The following is a 14,180-nucleotide window of genomic DNA, read 5'->3' as shown; positions in this document are numbered from 1 at the left end:
GTGGATGAGGATCCACTCGACCTATGATGATGAGAAAGCATGGTTATATACCTCTACTCAGCATCGCCAGCGATGCTGCTCCTGCTCTCTCTCTCCAGAGAGTACCTTCTTCATCGAGTACTGCTCAGGGGCCTCTCCTGCTTGGCACCCCTGTGCCTCTTGAGCTGTGTCGACTCCTTCGACACTGCTCCTCCTCCTCATGACCTGATGTCAACTCCTTCGACACTGCTCCTCCTCCTCATGACCTGGTGTCGACTCCTTTGACACTGCTCCTCCTCCTTTGATCAGTGACAGTTCCTTTGGCTCTTGTCTCTCGAGCCCCTGAGTGGTAACCATCTGCATGCTCCTTGAGCTTGGTCCTCTTCATGGCTGTGCCTGCTCCTTGAGCTTGGTCCTCCTCGTGGCTGTGCTTGGCCCTCCTTTGCATGTGAGTCCATAGGAGTCCATGGTCTCCATGGAGACTGCACTATGACCATGCTCTCTACTGATCTCGACTAGATCTTCGATACCTGTGCTCCTTCCATATGAACCCGTGACCCTCCTGCTTCTTGAGCATCCAGGCCCATGACACTTCCCACCAGCTTGCATTAATCACCCAGCTGGGTGACATCAGAATGTTCCATTCAGATGCCAGAAAGCAGATCCAGGAAATCAGTTCAATCCAGGCAGAAGGCAGCATCCTAGGAAGGCCCTTTGCAGATGATATGCTATTCTCAACACTTCAAAAATGTATGATCCAACATCTGGTGTACAGGGAGACAGTTGCTACAGTCCACAAACTCAGTTTTGATGCTCTTGCCACAGCCCTCAGTGCATGACAGTCAGCCCTAGAGAGTGTTCCTAGCCAGAAGCTCAACACACAACAGGCTAATGCTAGGTTTGCTGGAAATAACAACTGGGACAAAGCCTACAGAAAGACTGACAACAATGGTGGCGAAGATCCAAGGAATGAAAACAGACCCAGAAGAATCCGATGTTTCATATGCAGATGTTTCAGACATGGGGCAAGACAATGTGATGCATCAGTCAGCATCCCAAAGGATTCTCCTCTCTCCAAATCCAACTAGGAAACCTGGTGCTCACTGACTCTGGGTTGGTGGAAGATCTCAAATCCAAAGGAAATGACATGCTGGATCTTGGATTTGGGAGCTAGCTTCCACATGGTCAATAGATATAACTCACTCACTCACCCAAGAACCTACCAAAAGTGCATCTTCACCACCAGTAGCAAGGTCTTGGAGGCAACTGCTGTGGGAGATGCTAACATAGCAACTGAGTACAGAGACATACTGCTCTGGAATGTATTGTATGTTAGAGAACTCAATAATAATCTTTTATCAACCATCTCTCTAACAGATGAAGGAGCATGGGTGACCTTAGATCATATGGGCAGCCAGATACACATGGCAAATGGAACAATACTCAAAATATCAAAGAACAGTAAACATGGATTACTAGAGTTTTGGGGCAAGACATGGCAAGACAGTGCAATGATGGCATTGATGGAACTGTTTGAAGACATTGATGAAGAGCTTGAACTGGCTGTTAAGAAACACAGAACATCCACAGAACAACTCTGGCATAAATGCCTGGGACACCCAGGGCGAGATAAAGCCAAAGCTATCATAAAAGGAATAGGAAAGGACCCTATAATACAGATGGACCAAGATACAGCTCTGACATGTGAGCAGTGTATATGGTCCAAGAGCACAACTACATGGATGGGGTGAGGCAGTGGAGAAAGGTCTACAGCCCCCCTCAATCTCATACATGTAGACCTGATGATTGATACATCACATGCAACAGAGCACACATGCATATTGGTGCTAGTCAATGATTACAGCAAGTATGTATATGTGCAACCATTGGTATGGAAAAGTCAGGCATTTATGCAATTGAAAAGAGCAGTCACATACCTCAAAACACAGATGAACAGAAGCTTGAAGGCAATTAGGTCTGATCAAGGAGGAGAGTGGAAGAGCCATGAAGCATTAGAATGGTCAAAGGACAAAGGAATAGAGTGGCAAACCACAGTAGGACACAACAGCAAGCAGAATGGATGGGTGGAAAGGATGAATAGAAGTCTAAGTGAAAAGATGAGAGCACTGCTGATGCAGAGGGGGCTACCAAAGACCTTTTGGCCCTATGCAATCTGAGCCACCACCTTCAAGATGAACCTCATGCTGAACATGGACAACAAGCTGCCATATCAAGTAATGTTCAAGAAATCACCAGATCACCCCACCTGACTCCTATGAGTGTTCGGATGTCTCGCATGGGTGATGTCAGGGGTCGCATGCCTGAAACCTGAGATCGGTAGTAGTATCAATACTATTACCGATTCTGTCAAGTTATGTGACAGCACTTGTGTTATTGTGATTCTTAATGAGATATGCAGTAGAGCTGTTTCCATTACTTTTCTTGCTCGAATCTGTGATTGTGATAATGCTATTGCAGATTTCGACTGACCACTGTTGGACACTCCATCCAGAGGTAGCTTGGCATGATCAATAATGCTGTGGACTTGCTGATGACACCAAGGGTCTGGTGTGAGTATGGATTGGTGATGTCAACATGAGTGTCCAGTGTGTTGACTAATGCTTGAGGTGATCCCCAGACCACAGTGGACAACTGCCTTCAGTTCTATCGTTATCCAGATGGCTGGTTTGCTAAGAACCACCTTTGGATGTCAGGAAATGGTGATACAACACATGTACTTTGATGGGGAGCAATCTATTGATTACTACTTGCTGACTGAAACTAATGTATACTTGTGCTTAGAAGTGATAACTAGTTTATATGGTGTAGAGTGGATGGGAATCCACTCGACCATTTGTGATGAGAAGGTATGGTTATATACCTCTTCGCAGCATCACCAGTGACACTGCTCCAACTCTCTCTCCAGAGAGTACCTTCGCTGCCAAGTACTGTGCTAGAGTCTCCACTGAGACTCCTCCCCCTTGACGAACCTCGTCGCTCCTGTCTTTCCTGCACTGTATCAACTCCATCGACACCACTCCTCCTCCTCATGACTTGTTTGCCAGTGTCTGCCACACAGCTCCTCTTCCTTCAACTGGCAATGGTTCTCTTGTCTGCATATCTCCTGAGCCCCTGAGCAGTAACCGTCTGCATGCTTTGTGAGCTCGGTCCCTGTCTTGGCAGTGCTTGATCCTCCTTGCTTGCGAACATAGTCCCTCTTGCATGTGAAATTGTCATATGAATGTCATTGTCACTGATCTCAGCAAAATCTGCCATACTATCATACTTACTGCAGATTCTGGTAGGATCTGTGATATCAACTTTGTTTGTGCAGATCCCAATGAGATCTGTCATAGAACTGGGTCTCCTACTGATTCCACTGAATTCTTCTGTAAATCCACCAATCCACCTGATCCTTCGATTCCTGTGCTACCTTCATATGAACTGTCGGGTCTTCCTGCTTCCTGCGCCGTCAAGCCCATGACAGGTGAATGTCCCAAAAGTGAAATGATATGATAAGAGATTAGATCAGCAGGTGATCCCCACCATATTCATAGGATACAGCCTAGAGAGAAAAGGAAGGCTGTTTTACAGCCCAGACTACAGGCCAAACATTTTTTGGAGCAATTCAGCAAAGTTTTTGGAGGACAAAAGCTGGTCAGATCGCACTGAATGGCAACCAATAGACACAAGGCCCCCACCAGCACTAGGAGACGAAGAAGAACTTGATGACCTTGGATACACAGAGAGGGACCTGTTTGATGAGAAAGATCAAGATTCATTGCAAGAATATACTGACATGAAAGGAACAGCCGAAATCGCCAAGCGAGAGATGCCACCAGATGACGAGGACGAAACAATGAAAGAAGCCATGGAGGAGGCAACTGACATCACCTTTGGATTCAAAGCCGCAAGTGCCAAGGAAGAGAAGAATCTAAACCCCACAGTCCAGGAAGCATTGGCCAGAATGGATAGAAGGTTCTGGTTGGAGGCAATGCAGAAGGAACTGGAAGGGTTAGAAGCAATGGGCACATGGGAGATTGCCAACCTCCCACCTGGCATGAATGCCATCAATACATGCTGGGTGCTCAAGATAAAGACAGATGCAAACATGGTGCCCACAAAATTCAAAGCGAGGTTGGTAGCTAGGGGATTCACACAGAGAGAAGGAGTTGACTATATGGAGATATTTGTGCCAGTGGTGCCAATCCAATCCATTAGAGGAGTACTGGCAGTGGTGGCAATATGAGACTGGGAAGTAGACACTGTCAATGTAAAGCAAGCATACTTAAATTCAAACTTGCACCATGATGTCTATCTGAAACCACCAGTCAGAACAGAAATGCCCTTGGGAAAGGTATTGAGATTGATTAAGGGACTGTATGGTTTAAAACAGTCTGGTAGAGAATGGAACACCAAACTGGACTCTCATCTATGGAAGATAGGATTTCATTGCATGCCAAGCACACCTTGCTTGTACATGAGAGGTTCAGGAAAGCAAATCATGGTCATCACAGCATATGTGGATGACATGTTGATTGCATCGCCAAGCAGAGAAGAAGTAAACTGCACCAAGGTGGAGATAATGGTGAAGTGGGGGACCGAGGATAACAGACCAATCAAGGAGTTCCTCAGAATCAATATCACCTGAGACTGGAGTTGGAAGCAGATCTCATTGGACTTGACAGCATACATCCAAGTGATGGCAAGTAGGTGGTTAGAAAAGATGATGCAAAAGTCTTGGATACCTATGTTGAGTATAGCAGCAATCACTGATAGTGACAAATGTGACCCAGAACAAGCAAAACGTTATCAGGAACTTGTGGGACAACTACTCTGGATATCAAATATGGCAAGGCCCAACATCTTGTTTGCTGTTGGGATTTTGGCATGCCACATGTTGATGCCAACAACTGGTGCCTGGAGTGCAGCAATACACTTACTGAAATATCTCAACCAAACAACTGACTACCATTTACAATTAGGAGGACAGTCGACCAAACATGTGGGTAACCTGGTAGTCATGTACACCAATGCCAAATGGGCATCAGACCCCACAAATGGGTGTAGAAGCACATCTGGCACAGTCACATACATTTTTGGGTGTCCAGTGAGTTGGAGATCACATGTCCAGAAATGTATAGCACTGTCAGCAGTGGAGGCAGAATTTGTTGCTGCATCAGAAGCCATGCGAGAAGCCCTTTTCTTCTCATACTTGCTCAGAGACTTAGGAGAACAGTGTCATGGGTTTGAATGCTCAAGAAGCAGGAGGGTCACTGGTTCATATGGAAGGAGCACAGGTATTGGAGATCTAGTCAGTTCATATGGAAGGAGCACAGGTATCGGAGATCTAGTTGATACCAGTAGAGAGCATGGTCATAGTGCAGTCTCCATGGAGACCATGGACTCCTATGGACTCACATGCAAAGGAGGACCGAGCCCATATGCAAGGAGGGCCAGGCACAGCCATGAAGAGGACCAAGCTCAAGGAGCATGCAGATGGTTACCACTCAGGGGCTTGAGAGACAAGAGTCAAAGGAACCATCACCAGTCAAAGGAGAAGGAGCAGTGTATAGGAAACCGGCAAGCAGGTCCTGAGGAGGAGGAGCAGTGTTGAAGGAGTTGACACCACTCAGGAGGCACAGGGGTGCCAAACAAGCAGGAAAGCAAGGAGAAGGAGCAGTGTCGAAGGAGTCGACACAGCTCAAGAGGCACAAGGGTACATAGCAAGGAGGAGGAGCAGTGTCGAAGGAGTCGATAGCTCAAGGAGGACAGGAGTGGTGCCAGAGGGGCCCCCTGTACAGTACTCGATGAAGAAGGTACTCTCTGTAGAGAGAGCAGGAGCAGCATCACTGGTGACGCTGTGAAGAGGTATATAACCATGCTTTCTCATCATCAAAGGTCGAGTGGATCCTCATCCACTCTACACACCCATCATAACTAGTTATCACTTCAGCATAAGTATACATTAGTTTCAGTCAGCATAGCAGCAATCTATCAAGGTTGCTCCTCATCATAGTGCATGTGTTGTATCACCACTACCTGACATCCAAAGGTGACCCATAGCAGGTTAGCAGTCTGGATATAGATAGAACCGAAGGCAGTAGTCCACTGCAGTCCGGGGATCACCTCAAGCATCAGTCAACACACTGGACACTCATGTTGATGCCACCAACCTTATCACCAACACCCTCAACCTCATTATCATCGACATTCACCAACCTTATCACTAACACCATCAACCTCATCATCATCAACACCCACACCAGACCTTGGTGTCATCATAACCTACACATTGATATTGATTGTGCCGAGCTACCCCTGAATGGAGTGTCCACAGAGGTCAGCCGAAACCTATGATAGTATATACACAAATGCCACCTATCACGCAACTTGATAGTCGCTGAGCGATAAGCTCATCGAGACCGATACCAAGACAATAGCTGTTGCACAGTTTGATAGTCACCGAGTATCTCGACAGACCGACCTGGGTTTCAGGCGCGAGACCCCTGACAAACAGAACATTAAGCTGGTGCTTCATACAGACAGTCAAGGATGCATGCAGGTTAGCAAGGACCTGGCAAAACACTGGAAGCTAAAGCACATTGACACCAGATATTATTTCATTAGGGACCACATGCAGGATGGGGACATAATGATAGAATACATTTGAACAGCCAAAAACATTGCAGATGTTCTAACAAAGCCACTCAAGGGGGTAGACACATCATGGCTAGCAAACCTAATTGGCCTGGGAACACCATCAAGGGGGGGAGTTGAAGATTTGACAGAATTACCAGGATTTCTAGCTGAGATGCATAAAGGCCAAGTTGCCAAGAGTTCGAAGAACAAACCTGCATGATCAACATGTGGTGACCAATCAGGAGGTGCTAGAGAAGGAACAATGCTGTGGCAACACATGGTATGCTCAGTCAGGTGGGTGATGGAAGGGACTCATAACAGTGGGCTAAAGGTATATATACAATTGATACTGTAGGCATAGTTCATGAGAAATCTTAAGCATTGCATCTACTATACACCTGTGTGAGAGGAGCTAGTATGTAGCCCGAACAAAGTGGTGTATTGCATAGACTTCAACTCTCACTCGTGCGAATACTAGCCGCACGAGAACGCTCGATCGATATCTTCTCGCGCAACACATGCCGCAGCAGGAAAGTTCGGTATCTCGCATACGAAGGTTCGATAGCTATCTTGCAAATCTTGCTTGTCTTTCATCTAGATCTCTTCCTTCATGCAATCCACTTAGTTACACCGTTACACCGCGCATATATCCAGCGCATGTAACACTGAGGTTCCGAAAAGCACTTGGAAATCCTCACCTGGACGCACCTCAAGCCAGGTCTCCCACAGACCGCCGTTGTAATGACGTTCCCCTCTTGGCAAGACACAAACTACATGTGGCAGCAAAGCGTTGAAGTTGTTTTACATTGGTACAGGAGGAGTGGCTACTTAGAAACTAGTTGAGCAGCCTGGTCAGCGACGATCATGGCAAACTCAGCGCTATTGATGTGATGTTCGAACGCTTCGATGGTGACAGGACTTTGCAGATTGCTTTGGGAAGCCTTGCTCTTCAGCGCCTCTCGAATGCTCCCATGCAAGGCTGTCCTTGCCTCTGGATTGTTCCACACACCTTCTGCACCGTCCATTGCCGAGAGACCCTCGCGGGGGAACAGAATGCGGACAGGTGCGGCGTTCCGACCCTTCTGCAGACGACTCAGGCCTGTCGTTAATTTTTCAACGATGTACTCCCCAATCTCCTTGCACTGTGCTGCTGATGTTCGAACCAAGGTTACTTGACTGTTGTGTTCGTAAACTGGTGTTCCGTCCTCAGTGTAGTGCATTGGCCCATCGTCCTTGCTATTCTGGAGCTTGATCCTGGAGGGCAAGGATGAAAGTGAGCCAAAGTTGATCATGTCAAGAGCACCGACAGACACGACCTGCGGAACACCACATTCAGCTGCAGCAGTGAGACGATCAGGCCCTGCAGATAGAACTCCGTTGTAGAGATGGTCGCAGACTTCTGTGGTTGTAAGATCGACGAGACCTGCAAAGAAGCCCTCTCGAATGAGCCTCTCCATGCTTCGACCCCCTGAACCCGTTGCGTGGAATGCCACTGGTTCGTATCCTCGCTCTTTCAGAAGATCCGAGATTTGATTGACAGCTACTGTAGTGACGCCGAACATGCTGATTGCGATCATCGGCTTGTGGTCCTTTTCCTCAGCTGGTGAGCTCGATTTGTCTTGCTTCGCGCCATGATGCATATGTGCCATTCCGGAGATGGCTGCCAGGGCGGATTGTAGTGTCGTGAGCGTGATATCGTTCATAGAGCCAGAGATGTCTGCCACCGAAGGCATGATACAGATGTCGCTCTCACCTAGGTATTCGCTCACATCACCACTTGCCATCGTCGTCAGCATGAACTTGGGCAGGCCGATCGGGAATGTAGGACTGCGCATGATTGATGTAGCGAACGCCGTGTTCTGACTGCCGCCAAATGAGGCGATGGAATTGAGCTCTCCTCTTGCTTGCAAGCTGGTCAACTCGTCAAGACAAGCTTCTCTTAAAAGTTGGCGAACTTTGGATCGCTCGGCATCTTCGGCGAATGCGTGTGTCCCCAGCAGGTCCTTTGGTCGATGCAATTTGGATGACGCTCCCAGATCGAAAGATAATGGGCCTTCAAATGGTGACCGGGTGCTTGCGTCGAGGAGGACTACGTTACAGTTATGCTTTTCCAACCATGAGGTTGCAAATTGGTACTCGGCTTGCTTGGTGTCGAGAGTGCCTATCAAAGCCACGAGGGGTTTGCTTCCTCTGGCAGTCATTTTGACCACTGGTGCAGTGCAACGGTGGCCGCTATTGTGTTGAAGCTTGGTGTTGCGACCTGACGGAAGGGTAGTGCTCTGCTAGGCTGGGATTGCAATCCTGGATGAAGGATAGTCTCGGTTGTCTGATTCCGGAAAGATGCCGAAGGCCACGATGCATGCCCAACTGCAGGTTTGCATGTGGAGGAAAAGCACGCACGGGACAGGGTGTCAATTTTGTCATACTGCGCCAAACAAATGTCCAACCGACGGTCGAAAGCCTCCTGATATTTCACCTCCAGCATTCTTCTCGACAGTCAACACACGACGTCCTCGACCAAGCTGCAAGATCACAATGTCATATTCGGAACCGCCGAAAGATGGCAGGGAAGCAGCAGAAAGGCTTCAGGCCACTGTCAAAAGCGGCAAGCCCATCATTGGTTCTGGTGCCGGTATTGGCCTGTAAGTGAACGACGTGGAGAGGACATGAAGACATGGCAAAAATGTCGAGCAGGTGGCTGACTGTCCACCTACTTGCATGGTTACCACAGTACCGCCAAGTTTGTCGAAAAAGGTGGAGTGAGTATGCCTGACGTCGATGCTCACCACGTGTAGAAGTGAATGACTACTTAGCTGATTGTGACGCTTTCCTTTCGGCATCTTCCGATACTCACAGGCGGATTTGATCATGTCAGTCGGACTACGAAAGATGTGCTCGGATGGTTGATCATTCACTGCTGACAAGTTGATCATCTAATCTATTCCTTCAGCCTTTATAACTCCGGCAGGTATCGCATGGCTGGGCGCGGTTCGCTGGCGGGTCTGATGCCATACGGCGATGCGAATGCCATCGTGGTCGAAATGGCAGCCGAAGTCCTTCCAGTCATCTCGCACACTCCTGTCCTCGCCGGAGTTTGTGCTTCGGATCCATTCCGATCGATTCCCAAGTTTCTTCGCCAACTCAAGGATATCGGCTTCGTAGGCGTGCAAAACTTTCCCACGGTTGGCTTGATTGACGGTAACTTCCGACAGAACCTCGAGGAAACAGGAATGGGCTATAACAGGGAGGTGGAGCTCATGGAGGAAGCCAAGAAGCTCGGGTTGCTCACCACACCATACGTATTTAATGTGGAAGAGGCCGACAAGATGGCAAGTGTCGGGGTCGATGTCTGTGTGGCTCACATGGGTTTGACGACCAGCGGCAGTATCGGAGCTCAGACTGCCATGAGCTTGGACGATGCTGTCAAGCTGACCTCCGAGAGTGAGTTCAGCACAGCGCTTCTTGTATGGGATGCTCAGATTGATGGAGCCTGAAGACTGACGCTACTTTTGCTTCTTCCCCCCCCCCCCCTCCTCCTCCTCCTCCTCCTTATCACCATCTGGCCGGTCTCACGCTGCAATTGACAGTCACCGCCAAAGTTCATTCCATCTCGCCTGATACCATGGTTCTTGTGCATGGCGGACCCGTGGCATCTGCTTCTGACGCTCAGTACGTCCTCGAGCGCGTTCCTGGTCTGGCAGGTTTCTACGGCGCTTCAAGTATGGAAAGACTTCCCGTCGAAGTGGCTTTGGAAGATAGCATGAAGGAGTTTAAAGGCCTCAAGGCCTCATCATCGAAGTGAAGACTCTGCCAACCTCGACTGTAAACAAACTCATCGAAATAAAACGCAGCCTTCCAGCGAACTCAAAGTGCGATTGAAAGAGAGTCCTTGAAATTGCGCAAAAAGTAAGACACAAGATCAGCTTCCCTCTTAGCAAGCACTCGGACGGTCCTTTGCAGGTGTGTGATTCTGTATCAATGGATTAGAAAAACACTGTCATTAAAAGGATGCCTGTATCTGTGGATAAAATGCTACTTGCTAGGAATCGTTGTCACGACAGGAGCCCATAGGGCTCGAAGATCCATAACGATCATCGTGGCTAGGGGCAAAGCGAGTTGAGCCTGCTCCAGCCGAAGTGGAAGGCCGACGCATTAGACCTTCTCGAGTAGAGCCGCGTTGCTCGTGGATCAGCGAACAGCGACGCCCAGACGGATCTTCCTCACCATCGCTAGAAGGGCCATCTCGCGAAGACGGCATGCGACTGTAACCATTACTGCTGCCAAATCGCGGTGCGGGAGCATCGCCCGAGGTGAGCGGACGTGACCAACTGCTCGATCTGCGGCCGGCTCCGCTGTCTTCGCTACCCTGTAGCAGCATAGCGATCGAGCTCGAGCCCGGTCGACTCGGACCAAGGCCAGATTTCAACGGTGGCAACGTCAGCTCGCGCGCGCCAAGAGCGGCACTGCTGCTCGATCCCGGTCGCGAGCTGCTTCCCTCTCCACGAATGCTTGAGCCGAAGCCAAGCGTCGCTCCATTGCTCAAGCCCAGTCTGCGAGAAATGGCATGCGCATCTGGCGCTGTACTAGAGCTGGGTCGGCGCCAATCTTGACCAGAGCCACCGCCAAGACGGTCGATCGATGGTCGCATGGAAGCAGCGCTACTTTCGCGAGGCAGGGGTGGCGGTTGGAACATGAAAGGCGACGCATTGTTGGTCGGGCTCGTCCGGAGATCCGAGCTGTCGGTCTGCAATCTCGTTTGTCCGAGCTCTTCGCGATGACCATAGGAAGAGCCAACTCTGGACCTTCGAGAGTCATTCCCGATGAGCTCGTAGGCTGAGCCACGGCGCGCTTCAGAAGCCCGCGGATCTCTGCGCTCGTCCAAGATGGCCAGCGTCGAAGAGAGTGGGGGCAACTCTTCGGCGCTCGCCTGCATGGAGCCGCGCGGCTTGCCTGCGATGGACGAACCAGACGTAAGCGGTCGACGGTCATTATACCAGGTCATCGACCCGTTGTTGGGTCGATCCACGTGCTCCGAAGCGATCGGCAACCTGGCTTCGCCTCGCAGACTGAAGGATGGGCGCGCCGATCGCAACGAAGAAGGCGGGAGGGATGGCTTGGGCGCCTGAGAGCCATCCGCCGCATTCGCTCCTGCTGGACTGGTGTAAGGGCGATAGTTGCTGCCGTTCTTGGCCTCTTCGGCGCGGTCGAGCTCTGCAGAGGTAGCAAGCAGCTGCTGGTCGATGCTCGGTAGTCTCTGCGAAAGCATGGTGCCAGGTCGACTGCTGCCGCCCAGCGCTGCAGCGGTACCTGGACGACTTGCACTTGGCGTGATGGACGACAAAGGTGGCAGCACAGGGCGATTGTGCGAGGTGAGAGGCCGGGTGCCGTGAGCGCTACCCGGTGGACGTCCATGAGAGCTACCAGGGGGCGGCAGAAGTGGCGCTGAGCCTGCGTCGAAGGATGCCCGGAAACTACCTCGCGAAGGTGGCGGGCTGGATGCTCGAGCACGCTTTGCCAAGGTCGGTGTGCGCATGTGCAAATGAGCTGAGAGAGTCGATTCGAAGTGAGAGCCTTGGTCTGCCTCGCGTGACTCGCCGTCCGCCAAACCACTGTGGTAATGCGATGGGAAGGCGTCTTCGTTCGAAGAGAGCACGCCTGCATTCGAATTGCGCCAGAAGGGATTGGAGAAGGCAGGCCCTTGTATGCCGGCCTCGGAAGTCTGTGGCTCAGGGCCAGCGTATTGGCTGCCGGCAAGCGCTGTTTCCAGGGGCGGACCGTTCGATCGCCAAGCTTGAGCTGCAGCAAGTTGTCCTGATGTACGTCTTTCGGTGGTCCCAGCTAGAGGGCGACCGTAGGCGTCATAGCTGGCCATATAACGGTCTGGATGGCCCTCGGGTAGCGAGCGTGGATCCTGCATGAGGCCACTTTCGGCTTGGAAAGGATTCTGAGAGGCCATGTAGTCCGATGTGGTACCTGCAGCAAGTGAGGCTGAGCCAGGTTCCGACGCGAAGTAGGGCCCGTGCGGTGCCTGCGCCATGTGAGGGGGAGGACCAGCAAAGGACTGACCCGGATGGCCTGCGGCAAAGGGCACAGGTACGCCGCCGTTAAGGCCTTGTTGCGCGTACTGAGGCGCTTGGCCGTTCCATTCCGATATCGCAGCTGGATGACCTGCTGTGGAGAAGGCTGTGCTTCCAGGGGCGGGCACCGAAGGATGGCTAGGATCGAAAGGGGCGTTGTAGACCGGAGCTGGACCATACATGCCTGGCAGGGATGCATCTGATGGATGTGACGGATCCTGCTTAGACATGGTGGGAGATGCGGAACGGTTGCTGTCCGCATTACGTGCTGCTCTGGCAGCCGCGCTGGTCTTGGCGCCTCCTTTGCCTCTGCGTCCAGTGTGGTTGTGACTTGCGATGAGCGCGCCAGGCGAGCTGCTCTTACCCAAAACCTGTGCGTGTGCATGTTGAGCTTGAGCGGCGGATTGAGCTAGAGAGGCATGAAGTGAGGAGAGCTCCTGCATCATGATCTCGTTGCGCTCCGGCGTGTCTGCGTGGACGGTTTGTGCATGTTGACGAAGGTTGTCGAGACGTGAGAAAGCTTTGCCACAGTGGCATCGGAAGGGCCGTTCGCCCGTGTGTTTGCGTACATGACGCGCAAGATGCTCGCTTCTTGTAAAGACCATGCGGCAGTCGCCAAAACCTCTGCATTGGAACATGGTGACGTTGCCACTTCCTTCTGACTTTGTACCATCAGCATCTTCGGGAGAGCCGCCAGCCTGCGTTGCAGATGGACCGGCAGATCTGCCATCGTGATCCGGTGACTCCTTTCTGGCACGTTTAGATCGAGTCACTTGTTGATGCAGCCCATCCACGCTGTCTGGTAGTGGATGTGTCGCAGATACGGCTGGTCCGTGGCCATTGCTGGATGCGGCCATCATGGGCCCAGGTGCGCTAGACAGGTGTGGCGGATAGGCGACATAAATAGCATCGGGGGCGTACGCGGATTGAACTGGGAGGGCTGCCTCAGAGTAAGGGAGACGAGGACCGTCTTGTTGTGGATGCGAGGCGAAACTGAATGGACGACCGTCATCGTAGATGGGATCACGGTAGGGCATCGAGGATGGTTGATGGCTGCGCCCAGCGAAAGATGTAGATGGACCAGCGTGCATGTCCTGCTCGAGTTTGACGGAAGGATGTATGTAAGGCTGATCTGGACGACCGGGTGCAAAGTTGGAGTTCATGGCTGGGTTGGGAGGAGGTTGAGATCGCTGCCGTGGATCATGGTAGAAGAAGTTTTGCTGATGCTGCGAAATGTGAGCGGTCTCCATTCTGTGCTGAGGTGGTAGGGCTGAGTCGTGGTCGTCGACTGGTGGACCGGCGTGTAGAGCAGAGGGATGGTGGTGCTCCATTCAGTAGGGTTTGGCGGAGATACGCCTTTATATCTGATGGGCCATCGACCCGTTACCGCTTCTTGTCAGGACTGAGTGATGGAGTGTGTAAACGTGCGATACCTGTAGGGAGCTGATACTGAGGTGCGGTTGAGACAACGAAGCGCAATTT

General features: G+C 51.1%; 3 protein-coding genes across 3 annotated transcripts; 1 reads left to right on the top strand and 2 right to left on the bottom strand.

Moving 5' to 3' along the window:
* Nucleotides 1-7,445: 7,445 nt before the first annotated feature.
* Nucleotides 7,446-8,822, bottom strand: UHO2_03030 (uncharacterized protein; the record flags this gene model as incomplete). The annotated part of the gene is made up of 1 exon (XM_041557946.1): nucleotides 7,446-8,822. One exon carries the CDS (start codon nucleotides 8,820-8,822, stop codon nucleotides 7,446-7,448), a length of 1,377 nt encoding a protein of 458 aa, XP_041413880.1.
* Nucleotides 8,823-9,156: 334 nt separating this feature from the next.
* UHO2_03029 (putative TIM-barrel enzyme, possibly a dioxygenase) lies at nucleotides 9,157-10,423 on the top strand (the record flags this gene model as incomplete). Its single annotated transcript, XM_041557945.1, has 4 exons — nucleotides 9,157-9,263; nucleotides 9,353-9,384; nucleotides 9,562-10,062; nucleotides 10,209-10,423. The coding sequence occupies 4 exons, from the start codon at nucleotides 9,157-9,159 to the stop codon at nucleotides 10,421-10,423; spliced, it is 855 nt and encodes a 284-aa protein (XP_041413879.1).
* A 237-nt stretch (nucleotides 10,424-10,660) lies between these two features.
* Nucleotides 10,661-14,029, bottom strand: UHO2_03028 (uncharacterized protein; the record flags this gene model as incomplete). Its single annotated transcript, XM_041557944.1, has 1 exon — nucleotides 10,661-14,029. The coding sequence occupies one exon, from the start codon at nucleotides 14,027-14,029 to the stop codon at nucleotides 10,661-10,663; it is 3,369 nt and encodes a 1,122-aa protein (XP_041413878.1).
* Between the last annotated feature and the right edge of the window lie 151 nt (nucleotides 14,030-14,180).

Source organism: Ustilago hordei (genome assembly GCF_900519145.1).
Source record: "Ustilago hordei strain Uho2 genome assembly, contig: UHO2_contig_05, whole genome shotgun sequence".
In the NCBI taxonomy this organism is placed as follows: Eukaryota; Fungi; Basidiomycota; class Ustilaginomycetes; order Ustilaginales; family Ustilaginaceae; genus Ustilago; species Ustilago hordei.
Note: the sequence above shows the minus strand (reverse complement) of the source record. Positions and strands in the feature narration are given on the sequence as shown.